The sequence below is a fragment of the Dasypus novemcinctus genome, chromosome 13 (assembly GCF_030445035.2).
Source record: "Dasypus novemcinctus isolate mDasNov1 chromosome 13, mDasNov1.1.hap2, whole genome shotgun sequence".
Classification (NCBI taxonomy): domain Eukaryota; kingdom Metazoa; phylum Chordata; class Mammalia; order Cingulata; family Dasypodidae; genus Dasypus; species Dasypus novemcinctus.
This window is the reverse complement of record NC_080685.1, coordinates 5643804-5669464: the sequence shown is the minus strand read 5'-3', so window position 1 is coordinate 5669464 and position 25661 is coordinate 5643804. Positions and strand designations below refer to the sequence as shown.

At 36.7% G+C, this 25661-nt stretch overlaps 1 protein-coding gene across 50 annotated transcripts in view; it reads right to left on the bottom strand.

Moving 5' to 3' along the window:
• Positions 1-25661, bottom strand: part of CEP170 (centrosomal protein 170) — a 133504-nt gene that overhangs the window by 94906 nt on the left and 12937 nt on the right. For all 50 annotated transcript variants that reach the window (XM_058309444.2, XM_058309438.2, XM_004463314.5 and 47 more), the window contains exon 2: positions 8633-8778. In XM_058309444.2, coding sequence (XP_058165427.1) covers positions 8633-8737 — 105 coding nt within the window. In that variant the 5' untranslated portion in view covers positions 8738-8778. The remainder of the gene's footprint in view (positions 1-8632; positions 8779-25661) is intronic.

The following is a 25661-nucleotide window of genomic DNA, read 5'->3' as shown; positions in this document are numbered from 1 at the left end:
AACATGTGCTCTAAAACTGTACTTTGGAGGCAGGATTCTAAGAGGGACAGAGGACAAAGGGAAAAAAAAGTATTATAATGGAAACCTATGGTTTTTGCTTTTATGTCTCTTATATTTCCTAAACTCTGCCTGTATTACTGCCATATAGACTTTTTAAAAGTATACACATACACAGAACACATTGAGTTGTCTGCAGATGGAAGTACCTGAAAGATGAACTTTAAGGCTGTAGAAACTTTTATTGAAATGAAGTATCAAGTTTAGTCACAGGAAGAACAGTCTGAGAACCAGTGAAATAGAACTTAGCCATTTATTAGAGCTTACTGTATGAATCATGGTATATTAAAAGCAAAGGGAATATCCAAAACGGGGAGAGGAAGGTCAGCAAATAACTAAGACAGCAATACAAATTCCATGTTGGAATGATATTCTTTCCAAATACATATTACTAAAAAATTAAAATTAAAAATCCCTTCCCCAATTAGCTTAACATTCCTTATTGAAAACATTTTACTCTTTCCTTCTAGGACATAAAACTCTATGTTAAAGTAACTGCCATTAGGAAGAAACAGAACATTACCTAAAACGTTCTGCCAATAAAACCTAAACACTAATCATCTACTCTTGTTTCTCTTTGGAGTTTTAAAGGTTTTTTGTTGTTGTTTTGATTTGTTTTCTCTGAAACCTTCACTCCTCTAGACTAGGATGAATTGTTAATCTCAAAATTAAAGGGAACAGTATGAATAGTAGTGCCACTTATTTATAGCTTACTAAAAAACCATGCATTGTGCCAAATTAAAACTGCCACCATTGTAAAACATCTGCATTAAATCCAAAATTACTTAAAATTATTTTGTTACTTTTGTTTTAAATTTTTGCTGTTTAAACCAATGAAGTACTAAATTCAGTTCTTTGAATGTTAAGAAGTAAATATAGTATTACCAAGAGAAATAATTTTGGCCTATTGTGGATTAATCAAGTTGGTTTAGTTCAGGGTAAATATCTCTACACATTATAAGGCAAGTGAGATTTTAATTATATTTGTGGGTGCTCAATAAATAATGGCAGAATCTTCTTAAATAATGTCTCTGTAAGGAAGAGAGCACAGATAAAGAGTAGAAGTCCTTAGAGTAGTGTATAGAAATTTCAGGAAAAAAATCTACATGAGGGTTTGAAAGGGATACTCACAAAGGGAAGTGATATATTGCTGTCAGATGGGGGAAAGGAGGAGTGGAATGGCTGCCCTTGAAGCCATGAAAAGACAGTGTTCTAGGCGGAATGGTGAATGTGGATCAGAGATATGAAAAAGAATGGTTTGTGTGAGGAAGCAATTCAGTATTGATCACTAAGTTCACAATTTTCTAGGATATTCTAAATCTGATAGGCACTCTGCACTCAAATTCTTTAGGCGAGTAGGTAAGTACATGAACACCTAACAACAAAAGGTAGAGAACAGTTGAGACATAAGAGACTGACACAGTCCATGGAGTAAGAAACCGTTTCAACTCAAGGCAAGGAAATCACATCAGTTTAGAGCTCACAGAACCAAATCATTCTCATTTGTGTAACCCTTTAAAAAAAAACACCTAATGAAATCAAATAAAAATTACTATGTTTTGACTTATTCAATGTATTTATATAAATATGTTTCAGTATCAACTACAGGTATTAAGCAGAAAACCAGGATTACAGAATATAATATCTATAGTGAATGGGCAAGAACCACCGAGGGACAGGAAGGATATTATTTACATGTAACCACATAAGCATTAAGCTATTTTCATTTCCTAACAACAAAATTCACATTTCCTCTAGGTTAAAGTGAGCCAGGAGAAAGTGCATTATAGCTTAATTTTCACAATCCATTTGGATATTTCAATGAAAATTTAATAACAATCTCTCAGAAACATAAAACTGGAATCCTGACAAAGACTGCTGACTTCATTAAGTCTCTGATACTAATGGAAAAAACTTAAGCAATATAGGCTTAGAAACTCAAAGACAGTCAATGCGACATGTCTGTTATTCCTTACACGATAGGTCTTTGGTCAGAATGTAAGACCCTCCATTACTGTTCCCTTATAGGATGTTTTCCTGTAATATATTTCTCCTCCTCCAATTTTTGCTTCCTTTAAGGACTCTTTTCCCAAGGTTTCACACTGCAGACTTGAGAACCCACCTTCACTGAAATGCTTCTTTATTCTCAAGCTCTTCATAGATGATTACCTCCTACTTCCTTCCTTTAACTGAAATCTGGCTCCACATCCCTCACCCCCACCCCAAGAACACTATTGCCCCTGCATTCCTTTAAAGTGGATACTGCCCTTCTCCTAAATCCAACATCCTACTGAGTTCAAATGAATTCTTCCAGTTTACTACTGTGGTTTCTAGACCATTACTTTTACCCTTCACTGAATAGCTCTTTACTCTTTTTGGATTTCTTGTCATCCATCAATACACATAATAGCCTCTCCTCAGTTGTTGCAATCTTCCAGATTTGTGGCTGTTCTAACTACCCACCGCCCAAATTTTCACTCTACTTTAAAAAAAAAAAACTTTATTTACCACTATTTACAAATATTTGATGGGTAAATCAAGCAATAGCTCTCCCTCCCCCTAATGGCATCCCCTAATGGTAACCTCAACTATTTTCTGCTTCTACAAATTAGTTATTTCTAGATATTTCACATAAGTGAAATCACAAATCATACAGATTTGTCCTTAAGTGCCTTACTTATTTCACTAAGCCTATTTTCAATGTTCGATCATGTTCCATGTTATCAGAACTTCATTCCTTCTTATGGATGCAATAATAGTCCATTGTGTGAATGTACCATTTTTTTAATCCATTAATTCTGTGGTAGTTTAAGTCTTTTGTGGAACCTAGAAACTTATGTTCTTAAACTGATCCATTCTGGTGGGTGTGGGACCTTTGAATGGACCAGATTCACAGGTCAGGTTCCACTGACTTGGAGGAGAAAGGAGAAAACATTGCTGTGTGTACTGCCATGTAACAGAAAAACCAAGGACCAAGGATCACCAGCAGCTAGCCCCAGAAAGACTCAGTCTTTGGGGAGGAAATCGCCTTGCTGATACTTTGATTTTGGACTTCTAGCTTCAAAAATCTGAGCCAGTAATTTCCGGTAGTTTAAACCAACCCACCGTATGGTAATTGTTTTAGAGCTGGGAGATTGACTCAGCAGTATTGCAGAACAGCAGCTAAAAGTACAGGTGCTTAAGTTAGAAAGAAATGATCCAGTCATTTACCAGCTATTCAATCTTAGTGAAATTATTCATCTTTGTTTAATCATCTACAAAAAAGATATACATACATCATAGACTTTTTTTGTGAGGATTCAATGAAATAATGCACGTAAAGCAGGAGGCAAGGCAGTACTACTCTGCTTTAAAACTCCTCAGTAAAAAAATACAAACAAAAACCAACAAAAAACTCCTCAGTCTTCCTACTGCCTAAAGTAAATTATATAGTCCTTAATACAATATACAAGGCCCTCCAAGATCTGATCTCTGATAACCTCCAATTCTTAGTCTCTCAAAATGTGCACCACCACATCCTATACTTAAATGACAAGGAACTCCCTGAATTACCTGAACAGCTACTGAAAGACACACTATCTTGAATACTCAACCATACCCTAACCTTTCAGAAACCATTAACTCAGCTTTTAAGATTATTAAGCTCAAGCCATGTCCTCTATGTTTCCTGATGTCTTCATCATCATATACTCCTGCAAGTAAAACTGACCAATCTCTCTTTTGGATACCCAGTATACCCCACACAAATTCTCATCATTGTTCCTTGCCTCACTGTTTATACTTACATAAAAGTCTCCTACAAGACTCTAAGGTCTCAAAGATAAAGCAATCCATCTGTGGACATGTGGATCCCCAGCACCTATCTTAGGCTTTGCACATGGGTGATACTATTCTATTAATAAAGGTTTGTTGAAAATAAAATAATATTTGCCATTTGACCAATCTCATTTCACAAAGAATGGAGGTAGAAAACTTTCCCAGATAATAAAATAGCAGTTGTTCTGAAGTTACAAAGTTCAAACGAAATTCTAGATTAGTTCCAAGTTACTGAAGTACATTTCTCAAAATGATCACTCTTTAGTAGCCATAACTGAAAAAACAACAAAGCATTATTTTCTGAATCTGACAAATAATTCTCCTCTGGAAGAAAATAAAATTGCAGGAAATAACCAAGATAGTCAACTACAGGAGCAATTCACAATCAAGAAATAGTATGATTGGTTTTCTATTACTACTCAAATAAGTATTATCATAAATATCTGAAAATGCTTTGTACTATTCAGAAAGAATGGATTTTACATAGTAGACAAAAAAGATAGCTGTAATATCTTTATTTAACATCCAAGTGAACATCAGTTATTGCCAGGTTTCTCCTCTCTTTGATGGGATAGTAGTCAAGTACACCAAAAATCTAAATATCAAAGACACAAAGATGGAAGTAAAAGACACTTTCAGAATTTATTTTGTAACTGGTGACACCTCCTTCCCACTCCCACCTCAACTCAATTATATGGTTATGCTGTCTATCTAGTTCCTTTTGGTTTGGGGTATCTTAGATAAACAGGTTTCTTCTGTACCCATTAAGGGTATAGACACTCAGGGCAGAGTGAGAATTGCTCCTCTATACCAGTCAGCTGATCTCCACTGTCCCTGTTTAGTTCCCTATTCATCCTGCTTTGCACATTCCTGAAGAGGATTCCTAGAATGATTCAAATCTGAGATCTTGAAGCCATGTTGACCACTGATCTTTTACCAGATCTGCAATATACTTATTTTGTTTTTTAAAAATTTATTTATTTCTCTCCCCTTTCCTGCCATTGTCTGCTGTGTCCATTTGCTGTGTGTTCTTTTGTGTCTGCTTACATTGTCAGGTGGCACTGGGAAACTGTGTCTCTGTTTTGTTGCATCATTTTGATGTGTCAGCTCTCCGTGTGTGCAGTGCCACTCCTGGGCGGGCAGCACTTTTTTCACGCAGGGCAGCTCTCCTTGTGGGGCGTACTCCTTGGGTGTGGGGCTCCCCTATGCAGGGGCACCCATGCATGGCACGGCACTCTTTGCGTGCATTAGCACTGCGCGCGGGCCAGCTCATCACATGGATCAGGAGGCCCTAGGGATCGAAACCGGGACCTTCGATATGGTAGATGGATGCTCTATCAGTTGAGCCACATCCGCTTTCCTGCAATATACTTGTTAAATCCGTTGTGATGTGCTGCCCTCTCAGTGGGGTAAGCTGAGAATGGGGTAAGATCTAGCTCTGAAGGCATTTCTCCACATTCCTGCAATCTTCTTGCCAAATCCACTCGCCCTACACCCTTTTTCCTTTACTGTCAACAGAGATAAAAGCATTAAGCTCTGTTCCAGTTACTACTGCTGTATAACAAATTCCCCAAAATTTAGCAACTTAAAACCACCACTAAGCAAGAATTCAGACAGATACATCTGCAATGGTTTGTTCTCTGCTCTCACTGTCCAGGGGCTGACAAACCTCAATGGCTGTGGATGACTCAATGGCTGGGGGTTGGAACGTTACCTGGAGGTCACTCATACATCTGTCAGCTGATGCAGGCTATCAGGTGGAACCTTGCCTGAGGATTTCGAAGCAACTTACGTGGCCTCTCTATGTGGCCAGAGCTATCTCACGGCATGGGCCTCTGTATAATCAGAGTTTTTATACGATGGTCCAGAACTCCAAAAGCAAGGGTCCCACCAAACAAAGCAATACTCTGCATCACCTTTCTGACCTAGCCTCAGAAATCACCACCATCACTTCTGCTGCATTCTACTGGTGACAATCAAGTCACAAGCCCACACAACTTCAAGGGAGGGAACATGGACCCCATCTAGCAATGTTAGGAATCAAGATCACACTACAGAAGGGTTTGTGGGATGAGATGCTACAGCCATCTTTGAAGACTATAATTCAGCCACTGGTTCTACAAAGAAAAATCTGAACCACCAAATTCTGCCATATCTGGTTCTATTATAGGCTAATCTCAAATAGTATTATCTGTCCCTGAAGGTTAAGAAATAGGGTGTTTTTTTTCCCTGAGGTTTTACCTCTGTCTCTCAGGCCAGTTTTTGGCCTTTCTTGAGCAAAAACCTTTATTCCAGCTTTGAAATGGAACCGAATCCCTCAATTTCAAATTGGCTTTTGGAATTAGTGTCTTTTAAAAATGACATCTAAGTGGAACTGAAAATTTCACATGAGAAAATCAACCTCACTCTCAATTACAACTAAATCCCACATATTTCTGACACTTTTCAGAAATAGAAGAAAATGCAGTTCTTCCTTCAAAGTACACATTGCTTAATACAAGAAAGCAAAACAAAAAATGTCTGGCTCTGAAACAATTGTAAAATCAGGGAATTTTGGAAGGACAAAAACTGAGAAACAAAACAAAAACAACTTTTTATTTATTTAAGAAACACTTCCTTCCCTGCACATGCATACATGTGCATGCACACACACAAACACACACAGAAAGAAAAAGCCTGCCATCTAGTAAAGTCAAACTGAAAATAAATTTAAAAATTCACAATAAAGAAGTATCAAGGACTCAAATCAACTAAGGTATAAATGAAAAATAACACAAGGTGCAAATGACTACTGGATGTGTGTCAGGCTTTGAGCATGAAATAATCAATGCTATTACTGCTAATACTACTTCTTTTTACTACCAAGGAACTAAAAAGGAGAAAAGACACAGAAAGACATAGATACATACGCTAAGAAAAATATAAAAAGAGAAAGAATTCCCCTGTATGTCATTACCATTTAAAAAAACTTTTTGTTAAAAAGATACTATAGCTAGAAGACTATTTAAAAGCTCAGATGCAATTTTACAATCGTAGGAAAAAAGAGAGATTTATACTTTGCTATATATCCCAAAGGATGGATGAAAATAAGTTTCCTACAATCTTTAATCATATTCCAGTGTCCTCCTAAGGACTGATCCTACATCAGTATGAAAATTAAAATATTAAAATAGTAAGTCAAATGATTTCATTATACCTTCTATTGTACATCAGAAAAAAACGCCTAATTGGTATGATGGTATTGCTCTATACAGAATTTAAAATTCAAGTATATGAAATTCAAGTAATTGAAAATTTCATAAAGATAAAATAAGAGAATTTAGATATGAACTTTTTTGATCATGGGACTCTATTTCAGCATACAGGTATCCACTATACTATAGCAAATGTTTGGGCATGTTAATTAACCAGCATGAGAATTAAACCAATTATCAAATCAGTTTTAGTTTACATGCATGCAACAGCAGCAACGGAATTGTAAAACAAAAAGATCATTTGATTCTGAGTCAGAATACTGAGGTTCTAAGTCCAGCTTCTGCCACTCAATGTTTGTGTGGATCTTGACCAGTCACTAAGTCTTCATGAATCTTAATTCTATCATCTGTAAAATGGGGATAACCATATCTTTCAGAATACTGTTAGGAGGAACAACATATAAATGTACACTGAGAACTAGAAAGTATTATTACATGTAAGGTATTTAAATGGTAGTAATAATATTAATGTATCGCTCAGAACAAAAGAATTAAAATTTTTATTTAACAATTATACTTTGAACATTTCACTCATTTTTCTCTAAAGATTAATTATGCTGTGCATTGTAGGATGTTTAGCAACATCCCTGGTCTCTACACACTAGATGTCAACAGCAACATTCTACTAACAACTATGGCAATCAAAATGTCCTGGACATTGCCAAATGTCTCCAGGGCAGGGGAGGTGGGGGAGCAACATCACCCCTAGTTGAGAACCAATGGGCTAATGAAATAAATATTGTTACTCTAAGTTCGTGTTTACAGTTATTAACAAAAAACTAAATAAATAAAGGTGGGGGCAGCATAACAAATTTAATCTAGACTGCCCTGAATGTCATATTTACCTCTTGATTCACTATATAGGCGAATTCAAATAAGGATATACTTAGCTTTATCCTAATATTAAAATAACTAAACCTTCAAAAATTTAAAGATCCATTTTTCGGCTAATTACTTTACTCGAAGATATCTTAAAAATATATCTTTTAAAAGTAACTGCTTTACATATGAGTCAGTAAATACCAATAATCTTTAAGTAGGCTCAAACTATTAAAAGGCATCATAATGAATATCTCTAAAAGAGTCAGTAAATTAATTTCAGTACCACTTAAGTAAGCAGGATTAAAATTCCATTTTACTCCATGCCTCCATGTATGCTTATTTATGAATTATTTGCAAGTTTTATCTTAGAAGTGTATGATGCAAAGTCCTTAACTTTTTTTTTTAATATTACATGCAAAAAATATAAGAGGTCCCCATATACCCCCCATCCCCCTACTCTGAGCCCTCATTTTTTCACTTCAAAAATACAATCCCCAATAGTTAGAACTTATTTTTAGATGATTCAAGGGGTAGAAATTTATTGAAGTGGTAGCCAGAGCCAAAGAGAGAGAGAGAAAGCCAGAAAGTTCACATCTAAATAACAATGTTCTCCAAAGGAATAGTAAAATACTTTATGCCAATCCCAAGTTCTGAGAAGACACATGCAGAGGCTGGCCCCTTACCTGCAGCATGAGCTCACAGTCATCTCTTCCAACAAAAATCATTTCCCGAGGCAGCCTATGGCGAGTGCCTCCACTGCTCACCAAAAACCAGGATGTTAAGCTCATTTTCTCCTTAACTTCTAAGTTTTTGGCAAAGCTACGTCATCCTGCAGAGAAATATGAAGAACAAAATACAAATATTTTTAGCTTTTTCTCTTCTCTAGTCCCTAATTCTGTAAGAAGATGTATGAACAGAATTACATTCATTAATATGACTAAATGAACTATCCACAGGTACCAGTCAATGATACAGCTACCAGATTCTCATCAGTAAAGTAAACCCACAGAGCCCAATTAAAAAGGAAGAATTTGTCATATTCCTGACAGGCTTTTAGCATAGCTAATAAAAGTCTATAATCCTCAAGTTAACGATCATGTTAGTATCAAGTTAACATCAGAAAGAAATGGTAATGTTATACAAATAAATGTCTAACCCATAAATGGTTTGAGAAAGACAGACTGAATTCTAAACGAGCGCACGTGAAATCTGATTAAGAACTAAAATGGAGGTGGCGGACTTGGCCCAGTGGTTAGGGCGTCCGTCCACTACATGGGAGGTCCGCGGTTCAAACCCAGGGCCTCCCTGACCCGTGTGGAGCTGGCCCATGCGCAGTGCTGATGCACGCAAGGCGTGCCCTACCACGCAGGGGTGTCCCCCGCACAGGGGAGCCCCACGCGCAAGGAGTGCGCCCCGTAAGGAGAGCTGCCCAGGAATGGCGCCACCCACACGGAGAGCTGACGCAGCAAGATGACATAATAAAAAGAGACACAGATTCCCATGCCGCTGACAACAGAAGCCGAAAAAGAAGATGTAGCAAAATAGACACTGAGAACAGACAACCGGGGAGAGAAATAAATACATAAATAAATCTTAAAAAAAAAAAAAAAACTAAAATGGAGACCAAACTGCTGCTTTATCTACCATGTGTAGGATCACTGAATGCAACAGTAATATTTTAAAAACAAAAAGTTTCTCTTTTCTCACCTGTACTTTACTTTCTTGAAACATTTTCTTTGAGGAGCAAATCTTAAATTTTTTGGTCTTTGGAATCTATTACACTCTTTAAAAAAATAAAAAATAAAACAAGACTCCAAAGAGTATATATCTTTACATGTGTTATAGGTATTAATGTTTACTATACTAGAAACTAAAAGTGAGAAAAACTGGTAAATATTTATTCATTTAAAATAACAATAACGATAACAAACCAATTTCACGTAAACACTACTAACATTTTTATGAAAAATAACTATATTTTACAAAACAAAAATAGTGAGACTAACCATACTTTACATTTTTCTAAGTCTTTTTAATGTCTGGCAATAGAAAATTCTCATACCTGGCTTTGCATTCAATCTGTTGCCATAAATTGTTTAACTTGATTTGGAATATGTACTTCCTGGCCAAGACAACAAATCAAGATAGAATTTTACATGAAGAAAAAAAACCCAATCTAAATATAATATATAATTTCCATACTACCTTTTTGAGGAAGGAAAATTTTAAATCATCTACGTTAATAAGTAGATAAATAGTTACACACTTATTCCTACAGTAAAGAAAAACAGCAGTGACAAACATGGGCTAGAGGAACAGCTCAATATTTTCAAAATCTCTGTTACACATAAGCAGGGGTTCTTGACCTTATTTGTTCCACAGACCCCTCTGCCAGGTGAAAACCACGGACTCCTAAGATCACACTATACTGTGCATTATTTAATAAATATATCACACCTGCATCAACACATCCCCACAAGAATAACATTTTCTTGAATTAAATTCAAGCTCACCGACCCCTGGTTAAGAATCCCTGTATATAAACATTATTCATATGCTGTAAAAGTATTTACACTAAATTGACTATTTAATATATATAAACATGTAATACACAGTCCTATAATATAAACATGCAGTAATGATAACAAAATAGTGATGTTTTATATTTTTCATTTTTACTTTCAATGAGGCTTAAAAAGGAACTAAAAGAATAAATATTTTCTGAAAAACAAGAACAAAACACAAAATCCTCAAGATGAGATATGTTTTGGAACGGGGCAATACCTTGAGTCCTCTTATAGTTTCTCTACAATGGGTGGGAATGTAACATGGCAGAAAGTTATTGTCTCTTGGGTTGCATTTGGGACCCTTTTCCTATCTAAGATGGCATTCTCACTAGTTGCTCAGTCTAGGGTGCTCTTTTCTTACCTATTGAGTACTTTTGACACCATGTGAATTAAACTGAAATCTGACTGGGGGTTCCTTCAGTGGCTAAGGAATATGTTCCTGTTCAGCTTCCTCTGAAGGTGGGGTTCTTAACCTTTTTTTGTTCCATGGACCCTTTTGCTAGTCAGGTGAAAACTGTGGTCCCCTCACTAAGTCCACACTATACTGTGTATTATTTAATAAATATATCTCACCTGTACCAGTATGTCCCCAATAGAATAGTGTTTTTTAAAATTTTAATTCAAGCTCATGGACCCCTGGTTAAGACCCCTGCTTTAAAGGTTAGGGAAAGGGGTCTTTGGGTTTGCAACGTATACAGAATATGCTAAGGTCTTGACCAGATGTGACAGCCGTTACACTTCTTCCCAGAGTTTGTGGATTAGCTGAGAAGACCTAAGTCTTGGAGTAGACTCTCTGAGTTAAATAACTTCCCAGCCCCTCCTACTTGATAAATGAATGTAAAAAAAAAAAAAAAAAGTACACAATGTGTCTGCATTTCAGGTTTCCTATATGTCTAAAAAAAAAAATAAAGAAAAAAGAAAAAGAGTAGAAAAAAGAGAAGAAATAAACCCTGGGAAGATGTCTACTTCACAGAACTATTTTAAAGATAAAATTAGACACCTAATAGTATCTGGTATATGGAAGACACTCAATTTAAGGTCATTTTCTTTTCTCTTCTCCTAATCTTTTCTGCCAAATAATATCATAAGGTCATAATTTGAGAGTGGAAAGATACCATACCAAACAATAAACATATCTTGGATATTTTCTACCTTAATATGCTAAAAGTATTCACTCGAAGGAATATTTTTAGGGTAAAAATTATGACAATACGGCTTATCATAAAATTAAAAAACATTATAATTTTCATTCATATTCATTTTAACTCTAAAGAAGATTTAAATTGCTTATAAGACCTTCTCAAAGCAGAAGTAGTTTTCAGGTGATATTGGGGATCTAAAGTCTAAATAGTAAATGCAGAGGTTCACGGACATCTGTGAAGGCTACAGTGCCAGACCTATTCAAATTCTACCAACAAATTATATATTAACCCTCTGCTCTATGGCTTGAAATTTCTACCAGGTAGAGGTAGAGTATAATTTCCCACTCCTTAACTCTGGGCTTTGGCTCATAACTTATTTTGGTCAATGGAATGATGACAGTAGATGTGATACAAGCAGATGCATAAATTGTGCTTGGGCAACTGGGCTTGCCCTCTTGCACTTCTCCTATCACCAAAGAAAGAATATGCCCTGGCTAGCCTGTTGGTTCAAGGAGATTGACTGACATGTGGAACAGACATGGACTTAACATGCCGCTTGAAACGAGACCCTTCTCCCAAGAGCAGCCAATTGCCTAGCTGAACAACAGATATATGAGAAGGGATAAAAATGTTGTTTTAAGCCATAGAGATACGGGGTGGTTTGCTACATAGCTGACTATAGTATACAAAAGGTGAACACAGATTAAAATACAATATCTTTTTTAAAAAGTACATTCAGAGTCCAATACACTCACTTGAGTATTTTTAGAAATAATACATAAATGGAATTTTTGTTGAAGTCTTCTTTTTTCTACTTTACTCTTTTCATGATGCTCATTAAACTTAATGCTACTATAGAATACAGAACTAAAAACTGTAAGTAAAGGGAGTTCTAAGCTTACTTTAAGATAGAACCCAACCACCAGAGATTTCAGCAATGGAGGAAGATACAAGTTCACTTTCTTTTTTTTTTAAAGAAAACTCAGAAGTCAACATCTATTGTGTTCTTTATTTCCCCCCTGGATCAGTTCAGTTTATCCACAGAAGAATCCCCCAATCTTTCCTACAGTTGGCAAAAACCAGGCTGCTCATGTTCTAGGATTGGAGCAGAGGAAGCATCTCCTCAGTCTATATACAGAGTTTTCATGTATCAATCCCCAGAGTCTAGCATAGGACCTTATCCTACCCTCCAGGCAGTCTGATAGCCACATGTCTGGAGCTTCTCTGATTTAGTAACTTCAGACAGTAAACTTCTAATCTCCTGTGGGAATGGGGCTTAGGCTTGTGGTTCCTAAGTGATTTTTACAGGAACTTTCAACTGATCTCTATATTTTCTGCCCTATACGTTATCCCTGACTTCCAAGATACCTGGTGGATCAAATATTTAAGCCCTTCCAAGATTCCATGAGAATTAATGTGCTTCTTTTCATTATTCTCCTTAGCAGACACTTGGGTTTCAGTTTTTCCTCCAACAGTCCCCATCTTCTAAAACTTTCCCAATTTCTCTTTCTGGGTGGCTTCTTTTCTTATTCTCTTTGTCTTACTGGAATCTGGGGGAAAGAGAGAAAACTGCAGGTCTAGTCACCATATTTATTTGCTTTTTAATGGAGAGAAATGAGAGTGAAACCACTCCTAGAATAACACTTCACTGGCACTGTTTTAGTTATCCCTTCTGTTCAATAACATGGAGGTAAATAACTGTCCTGATGATTCTGATATGGTGGTTGTCAAAACATGAAAGCCCATGGTTTTCTAGGTTAGAAAAATGATTCCTTTGGCATTAAATTTTGACACAAAACAGAGGAGTGCTGAAATAGGATAGCTATCTAGAATATACTAATATATCCTAATGATAAAAACACTATCTCAATTTTAGAGTCATCATTATTTTTTTCCTTTCTTTTCCAGATTAGATGAAAAAATTTCAGCTACTCTAGAGAACTGAACTCCCAATTTTCTATCTGTTCTCCCTATTTGTAATTTGATTCCACTGAACTCAAATTTCAGGTTAAATTTTATTACTATTGCAAGCCCCAGTTATAATCACTAGATATTAAAGAGGCAAATGTCTCTTACAGTCAAATTAGTTTAACTTGTAAAATGCCTGCAAAGTCCTTAGAGTAACCAGGATAATGTTGCTCACACATGACATGTAAACACGCAGATGAAAAGGCTAATATTCTTAGTAGCTTCATGAATTTGTAAAGAAGTCGGGATAAAGAAAATTCACAGATCAGTCCAGAAACTTGGGTTTTATGAGAAAGTACAGGACTTTGAAAAATATTTGTTATTGATTATTTACTCTGGCCACACCAGGAGAAAGGCACTATTTTAGGAGCTGACTCTTTCCCTCATGGAACTAACATTCCAGTGAAATAATTTATAAATAAATTGAGATGTGTTATCATTTCTTTGGTGAGAATCCTATGAAAGCTACCATGCCCACTCTAGCCCTGATTTTTCTCATTTTAAATTGGAGATAGAGTAAAATCTTGGTTTTATTTTATATTTGGTTGTTGTCTCGCTTAGAAGAATCATTAAGGCTGACATCTGTTTTTTTAAATAAAATTTTATTGAAACACAGATACTCCTATTCATTTACGTATTATCTATGGTGCTTCCTTGTTCTAACAGGACAGATGAATAGGTGGACAGAGAACATTTGGTCCACAAAGTCTAAAAATATTCATTCTCTAGCCCTTTACAGAAAAAGCCTGGCCACCCCCTGTCTTACAAGATCAATACCAGTTTTGGGTTTTATCATTTTGGATGAAACTATTTTAAAATATATTTCACATTTACCTACCTTTTACAACTCAAAATATTGAACACTGTATCTATCTCTTTATTGGTGGGCTCATGATTATTACTACTGTAAACAATTATTATTAAACTATGCTGTAAAACAGTATCTTCAGGATTTAAGGAATGTGGATACATCAGTCCTATTATTACCTAATTTTATTTTTCTAAGACCTTGGTTTTTTGTTTATTTTTTTAACTGTTTTCTCCATTCCTATCAGTAGTCATTTTCATTGTAACCAGCTCTACTCTCTCCTGCAAGCCTTAAAAATAACATAAGGAGGCATACTGGGACAAGCTCAGAGAGAGCAAATAGAATCTGAAGGAGAGAACTCCTGTGACTAAACTACATGTATGCTTTTTTATTCACTGGCTTTAAAACATAAAACTCTTAAGGTTTTTGCTAGTATATTCTTGGGTTTTTAGTTGGTAAGTAGCAGAATTCTGGGGGCAAGATGGTACTGTAAAAACAGGTATCATTCTTCTAAATTAAAGATCATATTAAATAAGACTAGTATTCATTGAATTCAAAGAAAGCAATGTGATACACCCACAAAAGTATTTATTATCTGATTTAACAGAAGAACTCTATTTAATTAGGAATTTAAGAGACTAAAAGAGTAGCCCAGAAATTTATTAGTACGGCCTCAGGGATTAGACCATATGGCCTATGTTGAGCCATTCAACATGAAACACATAATTAACATGTGTATGGTATAAGTTTATACTTAACAATCCACACAGATAAGATGTGGTCTCTGGCAGATAAACTACCCATTCATCATAAAAGACAGTGCTCCTGATGAAATATTCATGCATATTTAACTTCTCTCTCTTTTTTTTTCCAGATGTGTTTTAATAATGTGAAATAATAATCAGAATCTTAAGATTTAAATACATAATTTCTGAAAAATCAAAACTCTAAATATGTGTGTATGTTTTGTTTGGACAAGACCTTTAATTACAAATAATGAAAAAAACAGGAAATCTCACTTAAGAGTTTCAAATATTATAGCCTGTCTAATATTGAGAAGTGAAAATTTTCTTTGCTTTGTCTAACGTGATTAGCAATATAGCTAAAATCAAAAAACAACTAAAAAACCTCAAAACTTTTCAATTTTCTATACCAGCAATCCTCACTGTCTTTTTTTATCACTGCAATGACTTACTAATCTTAAAGGCTACAACCTGAAATATGCAGACAAGACATAATATATGATAATATTAGTCTCTATCGTCTGTGCTTACTACTTCCCGTTTTTCAGAAATCCCAGCGTATACGACAAAATATAAAACTAAGAGACACTGTCTATAAATCTTCCCTCATTTCTCCAGGCACAGTGAGTCACTCTTTTCTCTGAAGCCCCAAATTACTTTTTTCAAACATTAATTATACTATAATTTAAAACACTAATGAAAACTGAGATTGCACTGTGTATATTTCTCTCTAGTTAGTGAGCTCTTCAAAGGCAGGAAAAGCTGTCTTCTTCCATCACTCTCCTTCCTCCTTTCCACAATCACTTACTGAGAAGTCCTAGCAAACCAAGGCCCTCTAAGCATTATGGGCACACAAAAGCAACACAGGCAAACTAAGCTTGAATCAAGGAACCCAGTCCTGTAGGAAAGGCTGGTCAATATGTGCCATGACAGAGATAAGCGTAACATGATTCTGGAATAAGCAGTAGGCTGTCACCAATGTCCTAGACTGAGGTGGGGACCCTGGAGGTGGTGTCTTTTCCAGTCAACACTGGTGCAACGCAAAGAAGTTTCATTTCAGTACATCCTGTGCCTATCTCAATGCTTCACCTCTGCCGAGTGTGCGACAAGCAGTTTTTTTAGAAGAATGAATGAGAAGCTCTGGAGCTGCTGCAGGCTTTTTGAGGTGAAGATAACCAAGAAACTTCCAGTGACAGGAGGGGAGAAGTGAGTCATCTTACTTTTGCTAGAAATGAAATCTAACCATCAAATCCTAATTACCATTCCCCTTCAGTGGTCTCTTTCTTGTTCTTGATTCCCTTGTCACAAAAGACAGCTTTCAGCAGTTATCTGACAGATTTAAAGCACAGACATTTAAAAGGTCAGATGGCAGTTAGACATTGACCCCAGCATCACAGGCCCACTTCTATGATCCTGGTAGCTGTAATCACCTTTACAAACTGACTCTCCTGCTAGATCAAAGTTCATCTCAGGATCTAATGGACTAAAATTGTAATATTTAGGCTTTAAATTCTTTAGAAAACAAAAACACCTCTGCAGAACTCACAACTTCCCTACACTTCCAGTTTTCTACATACATATTACTGCCTTTGTGTACTTACATCAGAAATGTTGCTTCCAGTCACTTATGATTATGATTCAGACTGACAACATCTGGCAGGAAGGGTTTGAGTGATCTTAATTATCATAGTGCTAGAGCTGAAAGAGAGGCAACAATCTTGATATGTAACATTACAAAAGAACTAGAAATAATGCCTCATTCAACCCATGACAAAGAAATAGTTACTCAGATTAGCAGGTTTGAGGGGTAAAAAACCCTGTTACACAAATGATCATCAGTATATGCAATTACTTGAGCTAAAACACATGTTAAGGGTAGTCTATCCTTTGCTTCTGGCAATCAGCTGGATGATTCATCACCAGATGGCCTTACAGAGAATGAACCTCCTCTTACACCACAACCCCTGCTATTGCATAGTAACAAATAACTGGCCTTACATTAGAACTATCAGTCTAAACAGCTGAAAGTGATTTCCTCTAATCGGCGTGTTCCTTATTTTAATAAAGTATTTTCTATTTATGCATTCATATTTCATCATTTCTTCTTAGGAGGCATGAAAGGGTGACAAAGATCCATGGGCTTGACCCAGTATAAATGGAAATTTAAAACAAAAGGGAAAAAAACTGATAAACCTTATCTCCTGAAATTATCATTTGAACCCACAGTTAATCTTATAAAGACTAAAATGAACTAAGTCACTGAGTCAACAGCCATATAGGCTTCTTTGACTTCTTCTATGTCTTTTTATCCCATCATACTAAACACCCAAAAGATAAGTTAATAAATTTAAACAAATGTATAAATTCAGAATCACAATTTCACATTTTTTTCCTTGCTGAGTCCCTAACAGACAATGTCTTCAACATTAAGGTCTCTTTTGACAGCATATCAATATGAAAGGGATAACATTTTAACTAGGGTTGCATTTCAGCTAAGGACTTAGAATCACACAAGGTGTAAATATGACCAAACATGACAAAAGCAGATACACTTATAAATTTCTGTAATATTTTACATATAATACTAGCTAAGACTTAAACCCTGATTACCTAAGAGGATTCTATAAAAATGAATGAATCCATTCTTTTCTTCATTCACAAGCACTTAAATGCTAAGAACTACAGATATCAGGAAGAGAATGATGATCAAGATAGAAAAAGTCTCTCATCTCATAGAAGGAAAAAAAAACAGACAAGAGCTGAATAAATGAAAAAGATTACTTCAGTGACAATGGGAAGAAAAGGAAAGTGAAGAAACAAGGAGAACAGGATGATGAAACAGTTACTGTGATACTCTTTTAGACTGGGTGGTCCAGAGAAACAGCTCTGACAAAGCCATATACACTTCAAACGTAAAAAATTCAGCTCGGCTGAATAATCAACTTGATCTGGGACAGATACCAAAATATATTCTGAGAAAAACTGATTTATTTTGAATCCACACCCCACTGTAACTGCACAGTTAATCTAGAAAATTAAATCCACAGCTGTGCTTTCCTTGGATTCTTACCAAGATACTTGTTCCATGCTCATGTGAACAAACTCTGTACCAAGAAAATTTCTGCTTTCATATATTCATGATTATTTTGGAATGAGTGCTCCAAATGTTTCCTTTATCATCTACTATACTCACTATTAATTAAATATTTTTTAAAAGCAAGGAAAGAAATATGTCTTGAGAAAAAAGTGATTTATAACTTTCATTAGAAATATTAAAATAAGGAAAAAACTCACACAAGTGAAGATGATATTTTAACTACCAATAGTCATTAATTCTATAGCTGTGTTTGTATTATATTTTCAAAAGAAAAGATGTATATATAGTGGGAAAAGACATTTCTGTACAAAAATCATATTAGAAAGTGCTGAGGTATTGTGAAGTTTTCTCTACCAGTCTATAAAAAGTAGGAAGTCTGACTTGCTTTCTTCCATAGAACTATACAACGTTGTTAAAACATAATTTTATTTTTATACCAACAAATCAATCAGAACTTTGATTTCAACATTTAACAAATAACCTCCTTCATGCCAGTAACTGTGCTAGGTGCTTTCACTTTTATTCTTTCATTAACTCCCAAGACAAGCATTAAGAAACATATTTTCCTTAAACAGAGTTGAAGTTCAATGACTTACCCAGGGTCACAAATCTAGCAGGAGTAAACAGGAGCCTGGGTCTTCAGACACCAAGTTCTGGCTTTTCCCAAAACTCTCCTTTGTATTTTTCCCAAATTTAATATAAAATGATGCTGGTGATATCAATTCCTACATCCTCGGATTTGGCTAAAGAGTTTAAGGATGACTGCTAAGAAATATAATTTTTACCTAGCAACATGTCTATGACACTATCTTTTGGGACAAAAATGCTGAAAGTTTATGCAAAAATTCAGTCTATTTTCAAGCTACTTTTAAGCCTCAGGTTTAGCCAACACGATCCTCTTTCTAAGAAGTCCACTGACAAGGAAGAACTAAGATTAGATTAGAATCAGATCAAAAAATCAATTGGCCAAACTAGAGGAATGAGGCAAATTTGGGAAAATGGGGTGAACAGGCATGGATCAAAAAGACAGAATCTGAAAGAAGAGCTCATTATCTCCAGGCTCACTCAACTACAAATCTAAACAACTTTCTCTTTCTTTAATTCTTTCTTTCCTCCTGTCTGGTCTATCCCTCTTTTATTCATCTCTATATTCTGTTGCATTACCACATACATTCTCCAATTACTGGACTCTGTCCTGTTCGTCACTCAACGGGCCACAGACATTACCTCTCACTTCCAGGGCTATCCCTCAATGTCTCTGAAAGTCTCCACTTTCTCTTTTCTTTTTAAACCCTGGGTTTTTAGAGGGCTCCTTCCCTATATGTGATCACTTTGGGAATTCTTTGAAGCCATGGGGCTTTGAATACCATATTAAGCCAGATATCTAAATTTCAATTCGAAACCTCTTTTGTAAGATCCAGGCCTTGCCTCTAATTGCTTACAAATCATTTTCAGTTCAATGTCTTCATAGATACCTCAGATTTAATTTGAATAAAACTGAACCCTCCATCTTCCAAATAAAATCTGTTTCTTCCCATTTCCATGTCTTGGTAAATGGCAGCACCCACCACCCAGGTACTCTCTCTTTCCCATGTTCCCTTTATGTAGGTAAGTCATCATGACTTTCAAATTCCTTCAACCTCCTAATTATTATCTTGACACCTGTCCTCTCTTCCCTTCAGTACTTCCCAATAAATGACTGCAGAACTCTTTTATCTGAATCATACCCTTCAAATCCTTTCTCTACTGTGGATCAAAATTATCTTTATAAAGATCTCTTCTCACAAGACTTGCATGCTACTTTATTGGAATTGTAGTTGGTGCTGGAGTTTAAGATATATTTAGGGGATTTGAATCTCTGGACTGATAATAAGACCCAGGCCCAGAGCCTCAGCAGACTTCAGCTCCTACACTTTGATTTATTGGACTTACCCCACTCAGCTAACATGGAGTTGAAGAAGGTCAACCACCACACCATGGAGCCTAGAGTGTCTACAACTGAAAGCAGGAGGAGTGCATCCAGTATCCATGTGGAATCTAAGCCCCACTTGACATAGATGTGCAATGGTCACAACCAATCCAATGTCCACAGAGAAAATGTGGAATGGGTGTGGGAAGGGTAGCCATGGTGGCTGCTGGGTTTGGGGAATGGGAGGAAGAGATGAGATGTGGAGGCGTTTTCGGGACGTGGAGTTGTCCTGGGTGGTGCTTCACAGACAATTATGGGACATGTAGATCCCCCCAGGGCCCACTGGATGGAACGTGGGAGAGTGTGGGCTATGATGTGGACCACTGACTACGGGGTGCAGTGATGTTCAGAGATGTACTTACCGGGTGCGATGGATGTGTCACGATGATGGGAGAGAGTGTTGCTGTGGGGGGAGTGGGGGGTGGGAGCGGTGGGGTTGATTGGGACCTCATATTTTTTTAATGTAATTTTTAAAAATAAATAAATAATTTTAATTAAAAAAATAAAATAAATAAAATAAATAAAAGTAAATCTAATCATTTTGCCCCCAGATCTTTCAATAGTCCCCCATAGGGTTCAAGACAATACAAACTCAAGTTTTGAAAACAAAGTCTTGCTACTGCCTGAACCCTTACTCTGCTTCTTCCTTGCACCTCATGTTCAACCAAATTATTTGAAGGTTCTCTGAAAATGCAAATTCCATGCTCTTCCAAGACCTCTGATTTTGAACTACTCGGCCATCACCTCCTCTGGAAATACTCCCATGAACTGTCTGTCTCCCAATTCTGATCGCCTACCTTGCTCTTCATATATAACTACAACAGTCCTTAAACATCTCTGCACTATATTTAATTTCTCCATTTTTTTCCCAAAAAACTGAGCTGCTTGAGTAAAGTGACTATGATTTACCAATCTTGGTATCCCCTGCATCATGTACAAAATGTAAAACCTTAGTAATCTTCAATAAATATTTGAGGTATGATATACCATTTTAGTAAAATTTCATCATAGGCTATGTGTTAGCCAGCCAAAGGAGTGGTGATGCAAAGTGCCAGACATCTGTTGGGTTTTATCAAGGGTACTTATTTAGATAGATGCTTACAGTTACAAGTCCCTAAAGAGTCCAACTCAAGGTAACTTCCTCACCAAAATCTGTTGTCATGTGTTGGAAGCAAGATGGCGGGTGACCTCTGCCTGGTCTCTCCTTCCTTTCCTCTTCAGGCTCTGTGGGCCCAGCTTCTTCCAATTTCAGCTGTAGGCTTTCCTGGGGCTTTAGCTGTTTGAGTCTTCTCCTTCCAGTCACATGGCAGGACCAAATTGAAAAAGATCTGTCTTCTTCCATCTCTTCTTCCGTGTGTTTTCTTGAGTGTCAGTTCATATAGCCCACCAAGGGGGTGGGGACTCAACCCTGAGTCATGCCCTACTGATGTGGCTGAATCAAAGCCCTAATCTTAATTTACTCAAGTACATGTAAAACCTTTCAATTTAATACAACCAAAGGGTATCAAACCCAGAGGAACAGACCAGTTTACAAACATAATCAATATCTTTTTTTTGGAATTCACAAATAATAACAAGCTGCTACAGGCTACAACAGACCAATGACCATATTAGAAATCTAATTTATGAGCTCCCCTGAGAATTTTCTACTGATTACTTAGTAATATGACTACAGTCCATTTAAGCCAACATAAATCAGACCTGAATTGGAATAAGCAATCCATATGCTCAGTTTCAATAACTAATTTCCACTTTATCTTCTTATGATTTTTATAAGTTAAGCCCTATTGCAACCTCTTCTCTCAAATTTTCCAAGAACAAGACACTTGGATAAGATCACCTTACTTAGCACTAGCTACATGTTAGATCATTGTGGAGTTGTGTGTATACATACAAAATGCACATGTAAAATATAAACCATTTGCATATACATATGTATGTGTATGTGCATGTTTATATGTTTGCATTAATGTCTAGGCTTCATATCTTAAGACATGAACTCAGTCTCAACAGACCTGGGGTAAGGTACTAGCATCTGTATTTTTAAAAACTTCCACAGCACATCTCCATGGGCACAGACTGAGATGCACTAACTTAAATACTTAAAATTCCATTCTCACAGTGTGGATAATTAAGTTCAAAGTTTTAATAAGGTTTAAATTGAATAGTGAACAGGTGAAGGCAAAATTTTTTCTTTTTTTTTTAAACTTCTTTTTTTTTTTTTAAGATTTATTTATTTATTTTTTATTTAATTTCCCCCCCTCCCCCGGTTGTCTGTTCTTGGTGTCTATTTGCTGCGTCTTGTTTCTTTGTCCGCTTCTGTTGTCGTCAGCGGCACGGGAAGTGTGGGCGGCGCCATTCCTGGGCAGGCTGCTCTTTCTTTTCACGCTGGGCGGCTTTCCTCACGGGCGCACTCCTTGCGCGTGGGGCTCCCCCACACGGCGGACACCCTTGCGTGGCACGGCACTCCTTGCGTGCATCAGCACTGCGCATGGGCCAGTTCCACACGGGTCAAGGAGGCCCGGGGTTTGAACCGCGGACCTCCCATATGGTAGACGGACGCCCTAACCACTGGGCCAAAGTCCGTTTCCCAAGGCAAAATTTTTTCTGTAAAGAAGTCTCTGAACATAAGGATACAAAGAAAATTAATGAAGATGTGTGTTTTAGCTTGCTAAAGGCTGCCAAAGCAATATACCAGAAATGGGCTGGCTTTTACAATGGGGATTTATTAATTCATAAGTGTATAGCTCCAAGGCTGAGAAAAATGTCCCAATCAAGGCACCAGGTAAAGTTCTTCCCTGAAGACACAGTTGCTGGCAATTCTGGACTTCTGTCACACGGCAGGGTATAATGGCAGCATCTGCCAGTTTCTGCTGCTTTCAGCTTCTGGCTGCTCCTTCTGTGGCTTTCTTTTTCCTAGGTTCTGTTGATTTCAGCTTCTGGCTCTCCTGGTTTTCTTTCTCAGCTTCTCTGAGCTCCTGGGTCTTTTCTCTCTATGTCTCCAAATCCATCCTATTTACAAAGGACTCTAGTAAGAGGATCAAGACCCACCCTAGGCCATGCTTTATCAAAGTAATCTAATCAAAGGCCCTTAACTGAAGTGATCTAAACAAGGTATTCCACCTACAGGAATGGATTAGCCCTAAGGACTTATCTTTTCTGGGGTCCACAAAAACCTCAAACTACCACAATGTAAAAAACTTTTTGAGTGAGTTATTTATTAAGTATTAAGGAATATTTGAGTCACAAAGTCAGTTTGAGATCAAGTGAGGAACAGTAACAATGGAAGGAAAACCATTTCAAATTATCAAGATAGCTTAAAAGACCCTTTGGAAATATATTTTAATTAAGTTATTTCTAAGATATGAAAATATTTTCACTGTTTTCCCAATTAATAAGTTAGGATTAGAAGGCAGCCAATGAAGTTTGAAATCAAAACATCTCCAGGAATGAACTATGATTTATGTAGTTTCAAGACGCTATAAATAGGGAAACGGACTTGGCCCAGTGGTTAGGGCATCTGTCTACCACGTGGGAGGTTCGGGGTTCAAACCCCGGGTCTCCCTGACCCGTGTGGAGCTGGCCCATGCGCAGTGCTGACGCGTGCAAGGAGTGCCGAGCCATGCAAGGGTGTCCCCGTGTAGGGGAGCCCCCCGCACAAGGAGTGCGCCTGTAAGGAGAGACACCCAGCGCAAAAGAAACTGCAGCCTGCCCAGGAATGGCGCCGCCCACACTTCCCGCCCACACTTCCCGTGCAGCTGACAACAACAGAAGCAGACAAAGAAACAAGAGGAAGCAAATAGACACAGAGAACAGACAACCGGGGGAGGGGGGGAATGAAATAAATAAATAAATCTTTAAAAAAAAAAAAAAGATGTTATATATTTTCTTAACACAACATTCCCTCTATTTTATTTCAGAGCAAGATTTTTTTTTTTCTCTGTAAAATGAGACTAAGACAAGGACCGCTTCCTGCAATACGCAACCTAGGTAGTTTGGGTAAACTCACTATTGATAGCAACTAGAAAACTAGGAAAAGGTTAATAAAAAAAACAACTATTTTAAGGCATCATAAAAAATGCCGAGGAGGAGGGGTATGGGAATACCTCCAAGGCTTTAAGTTAGGATCCTAAGAGTTATACCTTAGGAATAAGGAAGGACTGGTAAAAACAGACCAGCCATAATAGGCTCTGAAGCCCAGCTTTGAAGAATCTCAGCCCCTAATTAGCTTAAAGTGATCTTAGATTACTGGTGCCCAGGAGCTTAGCTCCCTGGCTGAAATTAAGGGAAATTCTCTTTGGAATTAAGATAACATCCCTCTGCACCTCAAATTATTTCTACAATTCTTCACGTACAATATCCAACATTTAATAAAAATAACCAGGCATGAAAGAAAGTAAAGCAACCAGTTCAAAAATCAAGAGGAACAGTAGAAAACAGAAATAGACTCACAGGGGACCCAGATAATGGAGACATAAGATATGGAATTTAAACTAATTTCATATATTCAAAGAATTAAAAGACAAGATGAAGAATTTCAACAGAGAGCGGAAGCTATAAAAAAAGAACTAGATGGAAATTTTCAAGCTGGAAACTTCAAGTGCTTAGATTAAGAAACTCCACTGGTAAGTCTGACAACAGATTAAATTCAGCCAAACAGACTATGAGACTGGAAGACAGAAGAAAATATCGAGACTGAAGTGCAGGAGGTCAAAAGGATGAAAAATATAGGTAAGACAGTAAGAGACATTTGAAAAACAGTAAAAGATTTAGGGGGGAAAGAGAATGAATTCATGAAAGTGAATTGCTAAAAGTACGAATAAGAGAACTTTTTGTAAATGGAGTTTCATCATTTCAAGTCTTTACAATAAGATAAAGTATATTAATACAGCAGACTCAGGTTACTTAACTATAAACAAATGTCTTCAAACTGCCTTTAAATTAAAGATACTATTATTTAGATATTAATTATTACAACAGGAGTGACAGAGGTGGACAGATTTGAGATATACTTTGGAAGTAGCACTGACAAGAGCTTGTTGGCAAATTTGAGGTAAGAGAGAGAGCAAAGAGGACCCCAGAGTTATTACATAATTCAAATCCTGGCTCTGTAACTATAAGATTTGTGACTCTGAGCCAATTAATTAACATCTCTGAGTCTTATTTACAAAACTCTACATCAAAGGGTTAGTTTGATGATTAAATGAGCTAATAAGTTTGAAGCACTTGGCAGAGTGCTGGTTAATGAATAAATGCTCAATAACTTATATATTATTACCATCAGTGGATGTTTACAAAATGGTGAATTTGCGATAAGGACAAAAAGAGTTTGCCAGTTGCATATACCAACTAATAAACTAGTTCATTTTTTTTCTTTTAATTAAATGCAAGCATATCATTTTGGACTAAAAGTGGTTC